Raw genomic sequence first — 20422 nt, forward strand, 5'->3', positions numbered from 1 at the left:
CCCAGAGGGATGGTATGGGGGGAGGGAGGAGGGAGGAGGGTTCAGGATGGGGAACACATGTATACCTGTATGGATTCATTTTGATATTTGGCAAAAACTAATACAATTATGTAAAGTTTAAAAATAAAATAAAATTAAAAAAAAAAAGTAAAGTATATATTAAATATATCTTTTGGACAAGTAAAACTAAAAAGCATTCATTTTAAGACAGCATATTAAAAAGCAGAGACATTACTTTGTCAACAAAGGTCCGTCTAGTCAAGGCTGTGGTTTTTCCAGTAGTCATGTATGGATGTGAGACTTGGACTGTAAAGAAAGCTGAGCCCCGAAGAATTGATGGTTTTGAAGTGTGGTGTTGGAGAAGACTCTTGAGAGTCCCTTGGACTGCAAGGAGATCCAAGCAGTCCATCCTAAAGGAGATCAGTCCTGGGTGTTCACTGGAAGGACTGATGTTGAAGCTGAAACTCCAATACTTTGGCCACATGATTCAAAGAGCTGACTCATTGGAAAAGACCCTGATGCTGAGAAAGACTGAAGGCAAGAGGAGAAGGGGACGACAGAGGATGAGATGGTTGGATGGCATCACTGACTCAATGGACATGGGTTTAGGTGGACTCCGGGAGTTGGTGATGGACAGGGAGGCCTGGTGTCCTGCAGTCCATGGGGTCGCAAAGAGTCAGACATGACTGAGTGACCGAACTGAGTGACCGAATTGATTGATTAAGTAAGTTGTACCTAGTTTTTAAGACTAATGACCATAAAGATAAAAGAATCTGACAAATGTGAAGGTAAAGGACATTTTATTTATTGACAGATTAAAAACCGTAACTCCAGGTAGTGCAAAATACACCACTGAACCCAATTCCAAAGAGCTGGTGTTGGTGCGCAATGTTTAAGCAACGCTACAATTATTTTTTGGCAAAGTGCTGTATTGTTTAGTCTGTGTATAAAACTGACCATCTATGAACCAATCAGTACAAAAATTTTCTATAAAAACAGAAAAAAAATTTAGACAGTGGCTCAAGAAAACAAGCTGCCATTTATGCATAGATTGATGTACAGTATATAACCTAACCAAATGTCCCTTTTAAGTTTTCAAGTTGTTGGAAAAAAAAAACAACTGTCCAGAAACACATCAAGAAGGCAGAGTACAACCTACAATACTCTTCAGTCTCTAGAACAGATGCCCTGCCCTTGAAAAGCAAATGTGTTCACAATTTTACTTGATGGAGGAAAAAAAACACCAAAGCCACTTAAAATATTATAATACACACATTACTGATTAAGATTTCCAAACCTCTGGAGGAAAACACAAGCAAAACCACTCATACACACCAAGCTTGGAAACAGACACATCTAACCTCCCCAAGCACTGGTTTGGTTTTTAGAAGTCAACCTAGAAAACAAATACTAAAACTTCAGGCAAATACAGAGAAAAATTGGGCATTTAGCAATTACACAATTTAAAAAAATATTTTAAGAAAAACTGTCAGTGACGCACAAAACATTATCCACTTAAGCTGCCTTTCTTGGAATAGTAACTTCTCCTCCCACATAAAGGATACTGTTGCAGACAGAAAAAGATATCCTTATCTGTGTGCTTTCCAGGACTGCCTCCTCCACCCCAGACCACTGCAATTGGTGTCAAATTTCAAGTGAAATTGGTACATGGCAAGGCAGACACCACTATATTATGTAAGTTTTCTAAATAAAGCGTTTTATATAAAACTTTAAGCATTAAAATAAGTAGATAATGCCATTTATAATACATCAACAGGGCCGATGGCAGTGAAACCATCCATGATAGTGGCCCAACTCTTTAAAGAATTTAACCAGTATGTATGGGACTTATAGAATAAAGATAATTTTAAGGTAACATTACGAACATATGCTAGTATCTCCAGTACAAGGAGCAGTCTCTTAACTGATTCTAAAAACAAAGATTAATAATTGGAAACTCTTAAACTTTTTCCACTAAGCTATTTAAATTTAAATGTCTATCTTCTAGAGTCCTTTTTTTGTTTTGTTTCCAACTCAAAGAAGATGAGAAAAAGAAAGATACCCTTCTTTACTCTTTTTTCTTAAAAGAGTATATAAGACAATATATTTCTTTGAGGAAGAAGAGAAATAGCAAAGACACTCAGGTTCAATGAAGACACAAAGATTACAAACCAGTGTACTACACAGATTTGAGAAGCAAAAACATTAGGCAATGCTGAACGGCCCTCTGAAGTCTTAAGTAACTGTCACCTCACTAGAATCAGAGTGCTGACACAACAGAGAAGGTATGTAAACAGAACAGTTTGCATCAGAACTGGGGAATGCACAGGACAGCAATGTAAAAAGGCTCCCTGGAACCATAAGTAGTAAATCCAATCACTCTGCACCTTCTGCAAAAAATTCCCTCCCCTCCCCCCAACCCAACCATATAAATTCCCACAGAAGATAAATAATGGGTGGTTAATTTTCAACTTATGGTGCAGTACATAATCAAATTATTTGAGGAAGAAAAGTAATAAACATAAGATATACATCATAAAATGTTTTAAAAATGAAAAACACAAACTTTGAGAAACATGGTGCATTATAAAAACTAAGAAACTCATTCATGAAGCTGCTGTGTGCACCACATATTCCAGACTTTTCAGTTTAGAACCAGAGTGCTAAATTCAAAGGGGTTTTATTTCTCACTGCTGGAATTTTTAAGAAATATGCACTAAAGCACACTGTAAACCATTTATATTTACAACAGCAGAAATAATAATTAACTTATAATAAGCTGCATTTCAGCCCTGTTTCAAAGAATACTTAACAGGTCAATAGCACTCTCTGTTATTATTGGTCTTGTGAACTTGCACACAGTCGATCCCTCACACACGTGATGGCCAAGAACTGCATTAGGTGACCACTTTCTTCAGTTCTTACATGGGCCAGTTTAGACAGAAGCCTTGGACACTGATGCAGAAACCACCGTATGGTATCACAGATACGTGGTAGGCCTTACCCTGAAAAAACACTGAAAAGACGAAGTCAATTGTTTTCCAGGTACAAAGCATAAAAAACCTGGCTCGAATAAGGCAAACGAAAAATCAGTAACTGATAGAGATGTAAATGTATTTAAGGTATCAGGAAATCTGAAAAAATAGTAGTTAAAGACCATTGCAGTTTTATATACAAATCTGTTCATGCTGCCAAACAAATTCTCATGGCTGAACTTCTGAAGCTCATGAGGACTAACAGCTTACATTTAGTATGTGAAAAAAAGAGACCCCCATGTATTCAGAGGCTTACACCTATGCTCAAGTTAGCAACATGCGGCCCTTTAACAGTCATGGTATAAAACACACACACCTTCATGAACACGCTATCTCCCAAGGCTGGTAAACACAAATAGTAACAAAACAACTTCTAGCTCAGTCTGACAAAACTTAACAGACTTGGCCCCTAATGAGGAAAACAAATAAATAAAGGGGTAGTCGAAATGGAAGGGGACTAAGGTGAGAAGGGGGATCTAGACCCTTGTTCTGGAGAGACATTCCTGGCCCTTCAGCACAGCCAGTAGTGGAGGAACAACCTACCACCCCCGTCTAACTAAGCTATGTGACCTCTTCCGACTCCACACATCCCAATCTGGTCAGAAAAGAGGCAGCTCTTCACTGCAAAGTCTCCCATGGTTCCCTGCACCCAACTGCTACAGGGTTACTGAATAAAACAGTACTTCACACTATATGCTGCTTTTTCCTTGACAACACTGTCTAGTCATGTACTCAATTAGGATTGCAGAGGAGAATGGAAAAATAAGCTATTTGATTATGAAGGTGATAGTATTATTGCTCTGTCAGTAGAATGTGCTTTGGATTGTAAATGTGTTTAACTTAATTTCAGAGGAAACTGGTCAGAGTGCAGATGGCTCAGCAAAACCCATCACAGCTGCGAAAAAATAAAGTGACTGGCTAGAGCTAAAGAAATAGGTTTTCTCTGCGTTCGTTGAGCTAACTGGCCTTGGTATGACTTGAACCCTGCACCCTGGCCTCATGAGCACCAACACTCTGAAGGAGTTGTGGCCGAAGAGCTACCCTGGCCCTGCCCCTTCACTAGACTCGGCAGAGAGGCCCTTGGAATTTCACACGAGGATCAGTTCAGGACAGCCCCACTTCAAATCAGTACCCGGTCCTCACGACTGGGAGGGAGGTACGTGTTACTACTCCCTCCTGGGTGGAGGTACCAAAGGCCAAAGTGGTTAAGGAATTTGCCTGAAGCCCAAATTAAAAATATATATATAAACTCAAGGAAAACTCAACCTGTCACTCTTCATTTAGATGCTATGAATAGACGTCACCAGGAATCCCCTTCACCGCTGCTTGCCAGCTGGCGGAACAGACTCCATAGCAGAAGATCTATCACTGTATCAGAAATACAAAGCCTCTCTCTTTTCCCCTGGGCAGATATGAATAGGAAGCCACTAGAGTACAGGACACGTACTTCTGAATTTACAGCTGATGTGAGGTGGCAAGTAGGCAGAGCTGGCAGGAAAGAATCCAAACAGTGGACCAATGGATTACTTACAGATACACATTTCCCCAAATACAATTTCACAGGTCGAATTGAATCCCTCTGCACATGAGACGGGCACTGTTGTCCCACGACGCCGTAATGTCTGTACCACGTTACACGGTCACATCGGAATTATTGAATGCACTGTTCACTAACACTTAATGTACCTGAATTCCAAAATGAACTGCATGGCTAATCTGGGAATTAAAAACCCCATACACACAGAAATATATCAAGTTTTCTTCCAAAAGAAAGTTCAGCCATAATTCCATTTTATCTGTGGCAACCACATCACCTGTTAATGCTCATGTTAGTGTGTAAAAATGTATTCATTATATACAGAAAAGATTATCAAGTACTGGTCAATAAAGTGTATGGCTGACCCTGAGAATAAATTTCTGCTTACTCAAAAGACTGATTAATACCAAATAAAATGAAATAGAAAGATGCCTATTCTCGTACTTGGGAAGAAACATCTTTAAATTGCTAATTCATGTACATCTTAATAGCTTTAAAGACCTTCCCAAACACTAACTGTATTGATATGTTTCCAAAAATATTCTGAAAAAATTTTTACAAAAAAAGCAAATGTTAAGAGCAAGGCATTACTTTATACCCAGCATATAACTCTGGTTTTCAAGATAGTGTCTAAACACACCAATAAAACTATGTGATTGGTCATCTGTTGGCTGTAAAGAGACAGCATCTTCACCGTCCATACATGCACATGCCCACACATATGCACAAACTATGAGAAACCAACTGAACACACTTCAGATTCTTAGTAATTGTACTGACGTGGGCAGGGCTGATGGACAGCCCAGCCGCTGTGCTTGACTTGCCGAGAGTGGCAATCTCTGGTAAGATTTTGGCGACGAAGGCTATTTCTGTTCAGAGACTGTCTTTCACTGTGTTCTTTAATCCACTGGGAAGGGCGAAAGCTCTTGGGTTGTTCCAGAAAAGCTGTATGAGCAGCGAGAGCTGCAACATAGCAATGAATGTGCTGCCCCATTTCATTCTCGGCTTCCACTCTGAAACAGAAAAAATTGGGCATGTATTACATAACATAGTATGTTATCGATGAAACTGAAAAAGCTACTTGGCAATTCAGTTTGCCACACTCATTTGTTTATGGTTGAATGAGAGCTCAGTATCTCATGGCTGTCAGACAAGTTTTTATTTTGTGACCACACTGACTGATAATGGTAGAAAGAAGCAGCCAACTTTCAATTGAAATATGTGATAGAATCCACCCAGAGGTGGTAAATTAAGTGAACTGTAGGTTTTAAAAAAATGCTTTACACTTTGAGTGAATTTCAGTTACACACCAAACACATTTATACATGTAGTTTGATTCTCACTATAACCTTAAAAGAAAACTATTTTAATTCCTAAATTTTACTGATCAGAAAACTCAGGCTCAGAGAGGTTAAGGTTAAGGTCACAAATATTAACTGACTCAACCAAGAATGTAACAAAAGTCCCACTCCAAGGTTTGGTTATGAGGCACTGTGCCAACAGCAGCTTCACAGACTCTGTGTGTCTATAAGCAAAATGTTCTAGGAAAACAAGTTTTAAGTCTGAATTTAATAGAAATATGCATAAGGAAATTCTACTCATCTAAAAATAAATTTGTCTTGGTAAGATACCTGCTTATTACAAAACATAACTCTTAAGTTTTAAATTTATATCACAACAGGTACACTTTGGAATGGCATTTGCAGAGCAATATTATAAAGACCCTTGGAGAACACATAATCTTAATATATGGCTACAAACCATGTAATTACTGTTTTCTATATTAAAAGCTAATCAGATAGTTCTAAACTACATTAACACGTAATGAAGAACTTTAAGATTTTTAAGGGTTATTTTACACAGGAAGGCAGTTATATATTCTGCCTACAACTGCTAGGGGAAAACACAGTTACATTTTTAATATATTATTTTTATTAAATAGTAGAGTTAAAGCTGGTCACATTAAGAAACTAACAGAAAGCAGTTAAAATAAAACAAAGACAGTGGTTTTTAAAAGCTGGATGCCTTGAGTCCTTTGCCTTCCTGCTCAGACTGATAACACATATCACACAGTCTCAAATGAAATATACTTACTCTGTGCCAATGAGTCTTATAAGCAGCTTTTCCTGGCCCTACAAATGTTAAATGGTGAACTATTAAATCACTAGTAAAGTTGAAAATGCTATTTAATTTTACTATTAGGATGTGGTCAACTTTTCTTTATTAAAACTGGGTTACTACGGGTCATTAAAGGAACATGTATTACTTAAGATTATGATAGCATATAAACCTTCACATACAATATTTTATAAAGGCTAAAATGCAATGAAGTACATACTCTGAAGCCTTCTTTAATTGTTAAGCACCTTACTTTTATGTGCTTTATGGTAATCTCTTCAAGGATATACAGGATGGGAACAATCTTAACTTTCAAAAAGCATACAATATATTTCTTCCTCAGAAAATACAGATATTTACTACATAGCCATCTTCCCAATTTTGGTGACATCTGATTTCTATCTTGATTTACTGGGCCTTTCTTATAAAAATTTAAAATCCAAATATAAAGATGTTAAAATTTTTTAGTTATTATAAAACTGTAATAATTTACAGTACTTTCTTATGTTCAGAAAGAATTCATATAAATTTAGGTATGTCCATTTGATCCTTTATTTATAATTAGCTACCTAAGTGTTATATCAAAACATATAACAATATACAGTGACAAACAAGATATAAAAAATGAACATTCTCACTGCATCAAAACTACAAACACTTAACCAGGTTCAGTGCAAGGTCCTGAACTGGATCCTGGTTTGGACAAACTAGATGAAGTGTTCTGGGCTTTCCTGGGCAAATCTCAGTGTGGTCTGTATAGTTCACAAAGTAAAATTTTACTGGGGAGAAAAAAAAAGGTAGCGCACACTGCCGAAGGAAGCAGATTATAAACAGTACCTATAGCTTGATCCCATTTGGGTTTAAAATGGTGTTATAGATCCATGCATGGGCACATCCAGAAAGTACCACCTGGAAGGATATGCCCTGGAGTCTTGACGGTATTCATCTCTCAGTAGTGAGAAAAACGTCATTTAAAATTTAAAACTTTTTGCCCTTTCTAATTTTCTGCAGTGCATACGGACTGCTTCTGTTGTCTATGAAGCTGCTAAATATACATATGTAAATACACATACTTTAAATATTGAAAACGTAAATATACAAATGCTAGTAATTTAAAGTGGCTATTAATCACACTAAATTCTCGAGTGGAACTCCTCAGAGATGAGATCAAAATAAAGTTAGAAGAATTTCTAAGAACTGAAGAAATTAACTTGAATCAACTGTTAAACAATTAAAGAAATTAATTAAACCATCTCAAAAAATTGTATTTTAAATTTATGTTGGAAAAAAAAAAAATTTCTGTTGGAATGCCTGAAACATTAACCTCTTGATAAATTTATAATATGGAATAAAGTGCCAAAGTAACATTTCCCATCAAAGATCCAACTTAATACAAAGCGTGGGTAACTATATAAGCAAATGTTTTTCAGTCTGGTACAAGTGTATGTTTATCTTCATTCAAGAACATCTACAATATTGAGAGTTTAAAGTGCAGCAAACTCTGGTAAAGTTATCAGATTAATGAGCTGCCTGGGCTTTGTTTATATTTGGCAAACAGGAAATGGAAGGACATACGCATACAGTGGCCTGGTTAGTAAAGTCAGAGCCTGGACACTGAAAAAGCGGCCCTCTGGGTGGCCTCACTGAACCATAGGAACACTGTGGGCGGCTCCAAAATCCAGGTCACCTGTCCCCTTGACAGGTATAAAGGGAATTAAGTCAGTGCCAGTATCCTACAAATACCTTAATACCCGAAGGGACCTCCCACCAATGTGCATCACAGACCAGCTGGACTTTGAGCCACTGAACGCAGCCACGGGCTTTGTTTTAGTGGGTGGGAACAATCTTGAATATAGTCCCTGGATAAAGGCCACAGACTTGTGAGTTTGTTCTGGAACGGATTACTGACTAGACACCCTCCCTGAACTGTTTCAGAAGCTCAACCCATCTGCCATCCAAGCAGAGCCTTTCAGACCACTTGGGACACCCATATAACCACAAAACAGTATTTGGATATGAAAGCTTCCCTCTGCAAGGCAGAAAAGAACTCTCTGAGAAAAATGCTTTGCTAAATCTGCCGTTTTATTTACCTCATGCTTCAGATTCCTCGGGTTTTCAAGGCTAAGCACCATCTGATGTGACTTAGTTAGGACTACTTCGAAGATCGTGAGATTTTAAGATATACCACTCCTGTCAAATTTGATACCCCAAATAATCCAGCCTATAAAGTGCCAGAGTTATATTCTAAGATACTTAGCAGAAATGCCAGTCTTTTCTTTCCATTCAGTAGCAGAATATCACAAATGAGACAGCTCTCCATTACATAACTGGGGCCATGCTAGAACTAATTTTTTTGAAAATCTCAAATGAGTTCATCTTTTCATACCATTACCCGCCTTATACACTAGGCACATACTTTCACGAATGTCTGTGGAGACAGTGACGTACCTGGGACTGCCTGGGTTATGAAACTCCTCAGTCCCACAGTGGGCCTCGCTGAGGCGGGGGCAGGGCTCGTGCACAGCATAGACGGACATGCTGGGGTGTTCAATGAGAAGGTTTTCCATAGGACTGGTCTCCACCTTGATAGTGGTTAATCCACCTGCAGTAAAACATGGGGGAGGGGTGATAAACCAGCTCTCCTCCATTGGACAGGACTCAAACTGGAGGAAGCAGGAGTCACTCGTGTCAGCCAAGCACTCGAGAGATGCAGGGAGACAGGAAAAGACTGAAGGGCGCTCGGGAGGTGACTCTTCACTGATGTCTTCTTCCTCTTCATCCTCTGCTGCTGAGAAACCCGTGCAAGTGTCTAGATGGCAGTCCACACACGTTGTTGAAGTCCCGCGGGGTATGAGTAACACATTGAGATCACATCAGAGCACAGAAAAAGAAGAGATGATGCTGTTAGCTGATGCTCACAGTCCTCCCTTTATTTAGATCAGACACAAAACCATTCATATTCACTCACAATGATCATAAAATAATTTCTGAGCACCTAGTGTGCGCGTGTGTGCATGTGTGTGTGTGTTAGGGGGCGGTGTGTATCATTGTATGTGATGGATTATGTTGGTTTGGCAGAACAGTTTTTAAGGTTGGTCTCTATTTTGCTGAGTAAACACATAATGCACCAAATGGGTTACTGCTGGTAGAGGATGGGGGTTTCCTATAAAAGTGCCTCTGGCTGGATCAGGGTGTAAGAGCTGCCATACTGGAGAGGCTGACCTCAGTGTCACTGACCTGATCATCTGGCACAGAATGCTTCCTACAATTTTTTTAGACAAATTCTTGTTTATTAACTTTTAAGGCTTAAAAACCTTCAGAGTTATTGGTTTACTTATGCAAAAACTCAATAAAAGAGTTTCCACTTTTGCTGTGATGATTAACGGCTAAGAATATCCTTACCTATGAAGTCAACAAGAATCCACTCATCATCTTCTTTCTCACTAAATTCTGGTTCTTGGTTTGAAGAAGTATTGACTTCACCCACAAACATTTTATTCAATCTCTGGAACATTGTTAAGGCAAGATTGAGACTTTGGCTGGATGTCTTTGTAGCTGAGATTTCCAAAACCTGTCTTCGGTCAGCCTGATGCCACTGACAGGGGATTAAAGTGCACAAGGTGCTTATTCAACTTAGGTGAGAAGCAGGAAGAGCCATCATCCCTAAAATAAAACAGAAAAAAAGGTTATTTCAAATCAGCACGTGTTTATGTAACATGTACATCTCCTCACACCTACAGAAAAGCACAGGCCTTAGCCTGCAGCTTGGCTCTTCCCTTCTTTCAAACACAAGAATGCAGAATCTCTTTTTTTACAAATATTAATAGAGTACTCAAACGCAACCTGTAAATCTCTCAAAATGCGCAATGGAAGGGGTTGGTTCTTTTTTCACTTCTGTGCTTTTATAATAAGGGATATAAAAGTATATCCCTGGGTAACATATTTCAACTGAAACACTACTTTTCTATAAGTAGAGTGAAAGCTAGGTTTTCATGGTCAGCTGGTCAGAAGCTGCCAACTGATCCTAGCACTCCTCCTGGGTGCGTGTCCACTACCACGCCAAGCCCTCCCCTTTCCCTGGCCCCCTTTCTCTCCTGCTCTATTCTTGTGTATGATTGTAAGCACACCTAATTCCATTAAAATCTCTAACTACAGCACACTTTGACCTTCAAAACCATTCCTACAGCTGGCATGGAAAAAGTCACACTGCAGAGAACTCAGGTGGCCCAGCAACCAGAACCGAAAAGCACCACTGTGGCTGGGTTCAAAGGTGGCTTGTCTCCTACTAGTGTGAGGAAGTCACACTACTCCAAGGGTTCTACCCCATGGAGTTCGGGTGAGTTCTAATGAGGAACTCCAGCCTCGCCTGGTCTTATTCCAGAGGTCCAGATTTATATACGCATTTCTGCCTGGTTACCTGATGGGCAGACCAAACCTAACAAATTGCAAGATCTTTCATTTTCCTCACAAACATACTCAGGCTCGCTGCCCGTCACCCCCCTTCTCAGGAAGGAGAGGCAGCAGTTACTCAGGCCAAACGCTTAGCCCTCATCCTAAACTCCCTTTCATCCACACCCCCGCACCCCTCACCCAAACTGGCAGCACATCCTGTGGACTCTAGCCGCACACATGGCTGGAATCCACCTACTTCTCTCCACCACTCTCACTCTACTTGAAGCCAACTGGTCTGACTTTGCCAATCACCACCTCCTAGATGGCTTCCCTGATCCTACTCTTGTCCAATGAGATAGTGCAGGCAACCTACTTAGCAAGGCACTTGGGACAGAGTTCTCAGTCAGTGTCAACTATTCTGCAAGTATTTGCTGAGCACCTATTATGCATCAGGCCTAGTGCTCAGGGCAGGAGAGACAGCAGCAGACAAGGCCCTCCCACAGCAAGCCCACCAACCCAGTGTGATGAGTATCACGTGAGGAGAAGTACAGGGTCACAGAAGGACACATGCAATCATGACCTTCATCGTGAATGGTTGAGAAGCTCAAGAGTGGATGAAGTAGAAACAATGCTGTGGAAACGTGCAGATGAGTGAGAATGTGGCTTCCATATGGCTCAAGATCTAGGTGGACAGTCTTGACAGCAGGCTTAGGGGGTATGTGGGGACTGGATCCTGCAGGGCATCGTGCGCCAAAAGTGAAGGGGAGGGAAAAAGTCAAGGATGCCCTAGGTTTTCGGCCTGGCCAACGGCGGGATGGGGCGGGGTGGGGGGGGGTGGGGAGGATTGGTAGGTTCAGTGGAAGAGGAACACAGCCGAGGTGTAGGCCATGTGCTCTGGACACGAGGAACTGGGGAAGCTGGTGAGTCCTGGGATGTCTGCAGGAGCTGAATCTAGGGCTCTGCAGTCCAGGAGCATGGTGTCTGCTGAGGGCACAGATCTGGGAGTTACCAACACAAAGGGGGTGACAGGAACCATAAGAACCGTAAGAGTGGAGGAGATCACCCAGAGAGCGTCAGCCCTGAATCCCTAACTTCACACTCTGGATATTTCATTTTCAAAACAATCATCCTTAGCTATAAATGATGTGGTTCACATCTGTTGGTGATGAGACTCCTGGTTCAATTCCTTATGTGTGCACTGGACTGCTACAACTGTTCGGCAGGCTACTACTCGTGTAGTACTACAAATATGTGTTTAAATAAATGACATGTGAATAGTTCTGTGGTCACAATCTGTCATCCTCAGCCATTAATTATGAAAAACGGGTGAACAGGAAGTGTCATTTGCATAATCAGTCTTTCTAAAACCCTTCTGGAAAGCAGTATGGCCAATCACGTACTCTGGAGCTCGAGGATGAGAATGCAAAGTGAGCTTTATGTTGCATGTAAGAGAATTTACAAGAGCAGTGGACTGTGTAGTTGGCTAGACTTGATTATCCCAAAAGATGAGCTATCCCAGGGCTGCTGTGCACGTAAAAGTTTTGAGCATATGAGCTAGGCGGGAGAAAGGATACTTTTAATCTTTCCCCCATCTCTCTTAAATTATTGGCCCCAAGTACAGTTCTGGGTCTGCTGACCTAGTTGGATGAATTCTCCAGAGTGCCCGGCTGGACTCAGGCCCTGCACCAGCGAGAGCTGCTAGGTGGGGAGGGAACACCCCACGGGAACCCTAGCTCATCATGAATATGCCCCTATCCCCCAACTGTGGTGCCACATGTGGTCAGTCACTGAGGACCAGGCCAGTGAAGTGGCAGCTGCAAGGCAGCAGTCATGCCAGGGCCACTGTGCTTGGGCAGCTGCAAGTTCCAAACTGCCCCCTCTTCCGTAACGTGGAAGCCAGCCTAGGCTTGGAGCACACTCGGCTCTGCCACAGGAAGGGCGTCTCTGGAGGAGCGTCCCCCAGGACCACACGAGTCAAGCCTCTTTGGGTTTCCTAAAGTGAGGCTGGTCTGACTTTGCCAAGTTCCTTCGGCCCCGCTTTCTGTAGCTGTCACAGAGGACAAGGAGCTGCTGGAGAGACCCCAGTACGCTGACACTGTTCAGGGAGGTGGCCTCTGGGAACATCAGGTGAACGATTATTTGAAATGCAATTAGACTGAAAAACTAAACAAAAAATTATTTGGCTGCATCACACAGCATGTGGGATCTGAGGGATCTTAGATCCCCAACCAGGAATCAAACCCACGCTCTCTGCAGTGGAAGCTCAGAGTCTTAACCACTGGACTGTCAGGGAATTCCCTGGGAAAATTTTAAATCTTATTTAATTTGGGATATAGTAGGTTAAATAAGATATATTAACAAAATTAATTTCACCTGTTTCTTTTTCCTTCTTTAAGGTGGCTACTTAAAAATCCAAACCTCCATACAGAGCCCACACTGCATATTGGACACTGCTGCTCTAATGTCTTGATGGCCTATCTTCCCACTGACCAGACTGTCCCTACAAGGTCACTGCTGCTCTTCATCTTGGCTTCGGCCCAAGGATGGAGGCTCTCCTTGGGGCTGATCCTGTGCAGCTAAAGGCAAAGCAGAACTTCAGACTGTACTCCTCAGCAGGTAACAGACTTTTTGATATTCACAACTCTAGGACAAAGATAAAAAACTAAGGTGAAAATTCCAGAGAAAACAAGTGTCCTAAGAGGACAAATTTACAAATACAGCTCTGGAATTTAGCCAAGAGGCAGAGGGATGACGGCAAGGCGGGAGGCGCTGCTGTTCTCCCCGCACCTGCCAGCCTGGCTGTCTCACCTGCTGGAGAAAAGAAACGAAGTGTCTGTGCCCCAGCACTTCACAGAGGCAGCTGCAGCCTCTTCCACTTGGCTCTAAATACCTCCATTCCCTCCCTTCATTATAAAATGAACTAAACCACATTACAGAAAGTTTAGAAAATAAATAAGGAAACTGTTATTCCGTACTTTACTGCAATCATTGTTAGTACATTGTGCATTTTCTTCTACCGCCAGTTTCTTTTTTATCAAAATTGTAGGCCAATGCACGCACAATTTTGTATCCTGCTTTGTTACTTAACATTTTATTATCAATATTTTTCATATGACATGAGTAGAAATGCTCTGTGAGCAGAGAAAGGTGGCTGAGTTTAATACTCAAGGGGTAAAGCATTCTAGTTTGAGAACTTAGAAAAGGAGTTACTAGGCTGGGAAGAGTTTGTCGGTATGATTTATTTTCTCATTTTTGAGACAGGCAACCAACCTTGAGGCCATGCGGCTCTGGAGTTAGCCTGCTCGGTTTGAAATCTTGACTTTGCTCCTCAGAATTTGTGTGTATTTAGGATATACAGTAACTTCTCAGTGCCTCGGTTTTCTCATCCCTAAAATGGGGAGATAGGGCCAACATGAGGAATAAGTGTGTATCACTTAGAAGCAGGCACACAGCAGGCACCCAGTAAATATAAACCCCAAATGCACTTCAAACCAGGTGTATGACTGTGAGCAAGTCACTTAGCATCTTTGGGTCTGAGTGTCTTTATTGGCAAAATGTTCCTATAGTCATCAGAGCTGTGATTTACTCAATGTTTATTGTATGTGACAGATTTGAGGCACTTATTTGTCCCATTTGATTAATAAGAAAACTGAGGCTCAGAAATTAAGTAACTTGCTCAAAAGTGACGGAGCTGTTCAGGGGTGGGGCCCACGTTGGAACGAAGTCTCTCTGGTTCCAGGACCTTGCGCCCTTGCCCCCCACCCCCAGTGCGGAATGTCTCAGGCTCCTTCCAGCCTCAACTCTGGCTCTATGAATTTTGGAGAACTGCACTTTTCAGTTGGTTTTGGCTGCCAGTAGGCGGCTCCAAAAACATTTTAAATTAAAAAAAAAAAAAAACACCACAACTTTGATGATTTAACTCCTAACTATGTGTACAGTTGTGGCTTCTTGATAGTTTCGAAATATCAGGTGGCCAAACTAACACATCATCATCAAAAAGCAGCTCAAAATGATCTCTTTATCCCACCCTCTCTCACTAGTTCAGAAGAATAAACGTGCTGATTCAAGTAATTTTACATCAATTTTAAACTGTAGAAAAACCAAGCCAAGAAAGTTGTCTTCGCTTGTTCCACTCTATCCAGCCTACTCAACCAGCTACAAGGAGGTTATTCTCCCCAGGATCCACCAGGTTGGCTCTGAAGCCTTGAATGACAGTGAACAAAGACAGCAATAAATGGTAATTCACAGCCTGTTAACCCTGAAGTTTGAAAGTGGGACCATTCCCAAGAGAACTATGAGCAATCGATGAAGCATTCACAGAAAAGAACAAAAGATAAAGATACAAAAACAAACCAGACCTTAGTCATAGAAATTAGCAAGGTCCTGGTTCCAGGCTGGAACCTTCGAAAATTATGCTGCCAGTTAAAAGCAAAAGCTTCCTAGTGCTTTTTGCATCTGCAGTGAAAAAGATATTTCAGTTACCAAGCAAGTGATTTCCAGATCTTGGGGCTCCTCATTATTACCTCTGTTCAACAACCCCAGGGGACACTTTCCACCCTTTCTCAAAACTACTTTGTCCTCAGAAAGGGTTCTTGTCTCAATGACAGAAAGGGGGAGAGGCCCTCCTCCTTAATCTCCTTGAAATTGGAATTAACCAGGAGACAACGATTAGATGTAATTAGGAAATGCAATTTAACACACACACACACACACACACACACACACTCCCTATCCCTACAGAAAACTCATCTTCAACTTAAAACACCATTTCCTTCTACCTGGCTGTGTGGTCTTAAGTTAAGTCCATATCTCTGGGCCCTCAGGTTTCCTATCTGTAATACAGCCTAACTTCACAGGATTATTGTGGGAATCGAGTTAATGCACGTAAAATCCTCACCGAGTCTGTGGCCCACGCTAAGCACCCAATGAGCGTGCGTGATCAAAATGATGAGGATTTTAACTACGATGGGAGATAAAGTGCCTACCACAGGTGCAACCTCCACCATTGATAGGTAAGATCAAAGCAAGAGTCAAGGAACCTGCCACCGACGGGCGGGCGAGCGCCGGTCGCGGGGTAGCGGAGCCGCCGCGCGCGGGGAGGGCTGGCCGAGCAGCCGCGAGCCCTGGAAGCTGCGCCCCGGAGCGGCGGCGGCCGCCGCGCTCGCCCCTCCGGGGCCCGGGGACCCCGACGCCCAGTCCCGGGCGGGCAGCCCCAGCCCAACGGCGGAGGGCAGGAGGCGGAGTGAGGAGGAGAGAGAAAAGAAGGTCGGTCCCGCGGCGGCCCCGGGAAAACAGGCCGCGCTCGGGGTGGGGGGAGGCAGAAACCAAACACCCAACCGCCGCCCCGCGCCCGCGCGCACCCCCGGGGCCGCCGAGGCGGTGGGCAGCCGGCCCGCGGGTGCGAGTGGAGACCGGGGTGGGCGGCGCACCGACCGCGGCCAGAGGGGCGACCCGGAGCGAACGGCCCTGGACGCCGGCCCCGCCCGCACTTACGTGGGCCCGACCCGCGGCCGGACGGGAGGCGAAGGCAGCCGGCGGGGACCCGCTCGCGGGCGGCTGAGGTAGCTGCGGCTCCCGGACGGCGGGGCGCGGGGCCGCTCCAGCCCTCCTGAGGCCGCGCCGCTGGCCGCTGCCGGCGCGTCCCGCTCCTTTTGTTGTTGTGCAGCCTCGGAACAGCTGATCCGCCGCTGCGCCCGCCCGTCGGGCCCGCCCGCCCGCACGCCCCGCCCTGGGGCGGGGCCAGGCTCAGCCCCACCAATCAGCGGCGCGCGGGCCCCGGGGCCACCCTGCGAGAGGCTGTCACTAACGCACGTGACCTGGCGCCCGGCCGGGCGACGCTCCGGAGCTAGAAACAAGCCCGGGCAACAACGCCCGGGCGCCCAGGGGGGAGAGAGGGGCCCGCGGAAGGCGGGGGTGCTGGGGACTGGGCCGGGGGCCAACCAACGCGAAAACCCGCCCCGGAGGGTGAGGACCAAGCGGACCTGGACCCCGAAAGGAAGAACCTTGACCCCAGCTGTCCCTTTGGCCGAGCGTCTGGGGGCACACAGGGACACAGAGTTGATGTGAGAGGAAAGCTAAGGACCTCGCGAGTGATGGAAGCCCAAGACGGTGAGGCAGGCCCACTTCACGTCTTGGCCGGCGTGGGAAGGAAGGGCTGGTCCCCGTGAGTACAGGCGTGCCGCCCACCCAACCTGCTTAAGACCAGGAGCCAGGCGCCCACCTTGCTGTGGTCACTGACCCTGGGAGCTGACTGACCTGGTCTACTGGCTCGGGATGCAAGCCGGCGAGGCAGAAGAGGCCGTGAGACCAGACGTTGAAGGCAGAGACGCCAGGAGCCTTTAGGCTCTCTGCTCCAGAAGACAGGAGAACCCGCAGGAAGAAGACAGGGCCCCGTCCAGGCTCTGCTCTGACCCAGGGAGCCGATGGCCTCTGTTCTGCTGTTTACACAGCACAAAACCGTGGGCGTTTACCAGAGGCCTACCTGCTCACCCAGTTATTTATAGTGAGAGGAATGTAAAACAGGGGGCTTGAAAATATTTTCCAAACCAAAGCTCTGTACGGGTATAGACGGATTCACACTGTCTGGCAAAGGCAAAGTAGTCATTTTGACGTATCTCCACCCTCACGTGCATTTTGTTTGGACTGAGATGCAGTTCTCTGATCCAGGGTGAAATTTGTATAGAGACCCTGAGCAGGTGTGTCATACTTTAAGGATCTGAAAGGCTCTGGCCTCCTGACCCTCAGGGGTATCCTGTGGCCAGTCTGTTTCCATCAGTACTAGTTTTAAAGGGTGTAAAAGACGGGGGATGGTCTGACACCCAGGAGTAATAACCAAAATTCAGGGGCCACTTGACTTTTTTCTCAGAAGATAGAGCAAGGCATTAACTTGGATTTTGGCAAATCAAGTTCATCCTCATATTTTCTCTTGATTATCATTGCTAATATTACATGCCCCCAAATCTTGTTTCTTCTTAGGAATTTACCAAGAGACTGTCTTGTCATTCAGAACCCAGGCGTGATGATAATTCTAAGAGTCTGATTTCTTAAAAGGTCATAGCGAGACCTACCTTTTTCCAGTGTGATAAGATTTATCGTCATTAAAGGCAAAATGTGGAAGCATACAATACCTTGTTACGACAGAGAAAATGACCTGAGGTAGATGCTGATTCCAAAGATGGTCACAACGGTGTCTCCACCATGAAGTCTATTTTTTCTTCTGTTTGAATTGGGGCTGGCCCTGTGACTGCTTTGACCTATAGAATGTGGCAAAAATAGTGTTGGAGGTCTTCCAAGACCAGACGTTAAGCAAGCCTGATGGCTTCTGCTTTGCATTCTGGGGAACACCAGCCACCACTTAAGGAGAACCCACCATGCTGTGAGGAAGTCTAAGCTATGTGGAGGGGCCACCTGGAAAGACAGAGATGACTGACTGGCCCCTAGTTGTTCAACCTGTCTCGGCTGAGGTACCAGACTTGTGAGTGAAAAACTGCTGTAGGAAGGTCCAAGGCCAGCAGACACCACATGGAATGAAGATGAGCCATCCTCACTGAGCCCTGCCGAAACTATAGAATCATGAGCAAATAAATGATTGTTGTTCTAAGGTACTAAATGTTGGGGTAGTTTTAAAAGCAGCAATAGATAACCAAGACAAAGCTAAACAAGAGAAAGTCCCCTAGCATACAGATCAACCTTCTGTAGACTCCACAAGGCAGAGTTTGGGGGATAATTCTTTTTTTTTTTTTTTAATCTTATCTCAGGAGTCATTTGCTTTCTGTTTACTCTCTTGCTGATTTATAATTGTCCCACCTGGTGCTTGTTTATCCCAGTGTTATACCAAGGGTGGGAGAAGGAAACATAGGAGAAGTCTGCCCCAATGAGGGAGGAGTATTTTATCACTGTACCTTGTTTGGAACTGTTAGAGCATGAAAATAATAAAAAGCAAACAGAATTTTCATCAGTTTTATTATTGTTTTTAAGTTCTCTCCATTCACACACACACACAGATCCACTGCTTGTTGCCTGAACGGATGGCTCCCATTGCCTCCCTCCTTGGTGAGCCACTGGTTTACATACACACTCGCAGTGAGACTCAGAGTAATGTCGTCTCCACAGCACAGAGCTGTCTGAACACAACCAAACTGTCAAATCACACAGCTGCAAACCAGCCTGTTGTCTGTTGGCTGACAAAGACTCAGCCAGGTTCCCTGCCTGGGCAGACCCAGTGAATCCAACCTTCCTTTAATTCACAGGATGATTCTCAGTGGGTTGCCATAGTACCCACTTCCAAGCTGACCCCCTGCTGTGGGGGTGACCCTTTCCCCATCTGTCAGAGCCCTCCTGTCTGTTTTCCATGGAGCTCAATGCACTGCCTTATCTACCCCAACAAAAGAGATTCAACCTCAAGTTTTGTTTTGAAGGACCACAGGGCAGGGCCACATTTCTGCCAACTTCAGAAACAATACAGCTAATGCCCCTGCCTCCTGTTAACAAAGGCAGGCTATGGCCATTACCCTGCCAGTTGCGTCAAGGCTGCTAAAGAATGTTGTTTCCTACCAAGCTGCAGATGGGGAACCCCGTAGGGTGGCTCCTCAGGGCAACCTCGAACAACAAAGCAACAAGTCATTCGGTCTTTACTGAGAAGACTCCCAAAGTAAAATCTGCCCAGGTAATTTTCAATCTGTCCATCAACACAGCGTCTGCTAGGCTTCTACTATCCATCCAGCTTGATGTCAAGTATCTCGGAAAGACAGAAGATTTGTTTGTTGTTTGTGCATTTTGGGAAAACAATCACGGTGAAATCTGTTGTCATAAGAGAAAGAAAGAAAGGGTCTGTCTTGCTCTCCAGAAAGCCTGGAACAGAAGGAAGCAAGAGGTTTGGTGAACTCCACTTTCTGGAAAAGAAAAAAAAGTCAGGCAACTGCACTGCCAGTTATCTCAGGAAGAAGTCAGGAATGATACTAGAGCCATTGTGTCCTAGCTTTTCAGGAGTCTGGAACCTCTGTTACTCCAGCAGATTCGTTTTTTTAAATGAATGATGATTAGAAATAAAATCCTTAAAAGGGTCTGTGTTCTGGCTGAGGCTCTAGGAGGGAGAAGGAAGGTAGGGCCATCTTGTTCGACAGCCAGTGTTTGAGGAACAGAGCCCCCAAGAGCCGTGGTGGCATGGGGTGGATTGTGAGTGACAGACGATGGTCCCCCAACCTAGTGTGCTTTATCCAGTTTCTGTAAAGTCCCGACTTTAAAGACTTTTTGGTTTCTAGGTGAATGCACGAAAAGTGTCCAGTTATTTAAAATTATGTTAAAATGTATCCTTACAGCAGAGCAGAGAGTCGTCCCTCCT

General features: G+C 43.9%; 1 protein-coding gene and 1 long non-coding RNA gene across 5 annotated transcripts in view; one reads left to right on the plus strand and one right to left on the minus strand.

Moving 5' to 3' along the window:
• Nucleotides 1–20422, plus strand: part of LOC138990792 (uncharacterized) — a 124724-nt gene that overhangs the window by 35612 nt on the left and 68690 nt on the right. For both annotated transcript variants that reach the window (XR_011466905.1, XR_011466904.1), the window contains exon 3: nt 13479–13698. This is a non-coding gene — a long non-coding RNA (uncharacterized lncRNA). The remainder of the gene's footprint in view (nt 1–13478; nt 13699–20422) is intronic.
• Nucleotides 784–16761, minus strand: TP53INP1 (tumor protein p53 inducible nuclear protein 1). Of its 3 annotated transcripts, none has more exons than XM_070382991.1 (5): nt 16576–16761; nt 14353–14470; nt 10093–10353; nt 9139–9499; nt 784–5585 (listed from the first exon to the last, which is right to left on the minus strand). In XM_070382991.1, the coding sequence occupies exons 3-5, from the start codon at nt 10202–10204 to the stop codon at nt 5336–5338; spliced, it is 723 nt and encodes a 240-aa protein (XP_070239092.1). In that variant the 5' UTR covers nt 10205–10353; nt 14353–14470; nt 16576–16761; the 3' UTR covers nt 784–5335. The 3 variants fall into 3 exon arrangements, with proteins under 3 accessions (XP_070239092.1, XP_070239091.1, XP_070239093.1); XM_070382992.1 differs by lacking the exon at nt 14353–14470 and adding an exon at nt 6667–6704 and having other exon boundaries at nt 5445–5585; XM_070382990.1 differs by lacking the exon at nt 14353–14470.

This window comes from Bos mutus, chromosome 14, assembly GCF_027580195.1.
Source record: "Bos mutus isolate GX-2022 chromosome 14, NWIPB_WYAK_1.1, whole genome shotgun sequence".
In the NCBI taxonomy this organism is placed as follows: domain Eukaryota; kingdom Metazoa; phylum Chordata; class Mammalia; order Artiodactyla; family Bovidae; genus Bos; species Bos mutus.

What these genes read in the sequence shown, in the direction of transcription:
- TP53INP1 (XM_070382990.1), bottom strand. Translation starts at nt 10,204, where the DNA reads ATGTTCCAGAGATTGAATAAAATGTTTGTGGGTGAAGTCAATACTTCT. An exon ending in GATTCTTGTTGACTTCATAG is followed by an intron (nt 9,500 to 10,092) that starts GTAAGGATATTC and finishes ACTGCCATCTAG; the next exon opens with ACACTTGCACGGGTTTCTCA. An exon ending in CATAACCCAGGCAGTCCCAG is followed by an intron (nt 5,586 to 9,138) that starts GTACGTCACTGT and finishes TTTCTGTTTCAG; the next exon opens with AGTGGAAGCCGAGAATGAAA.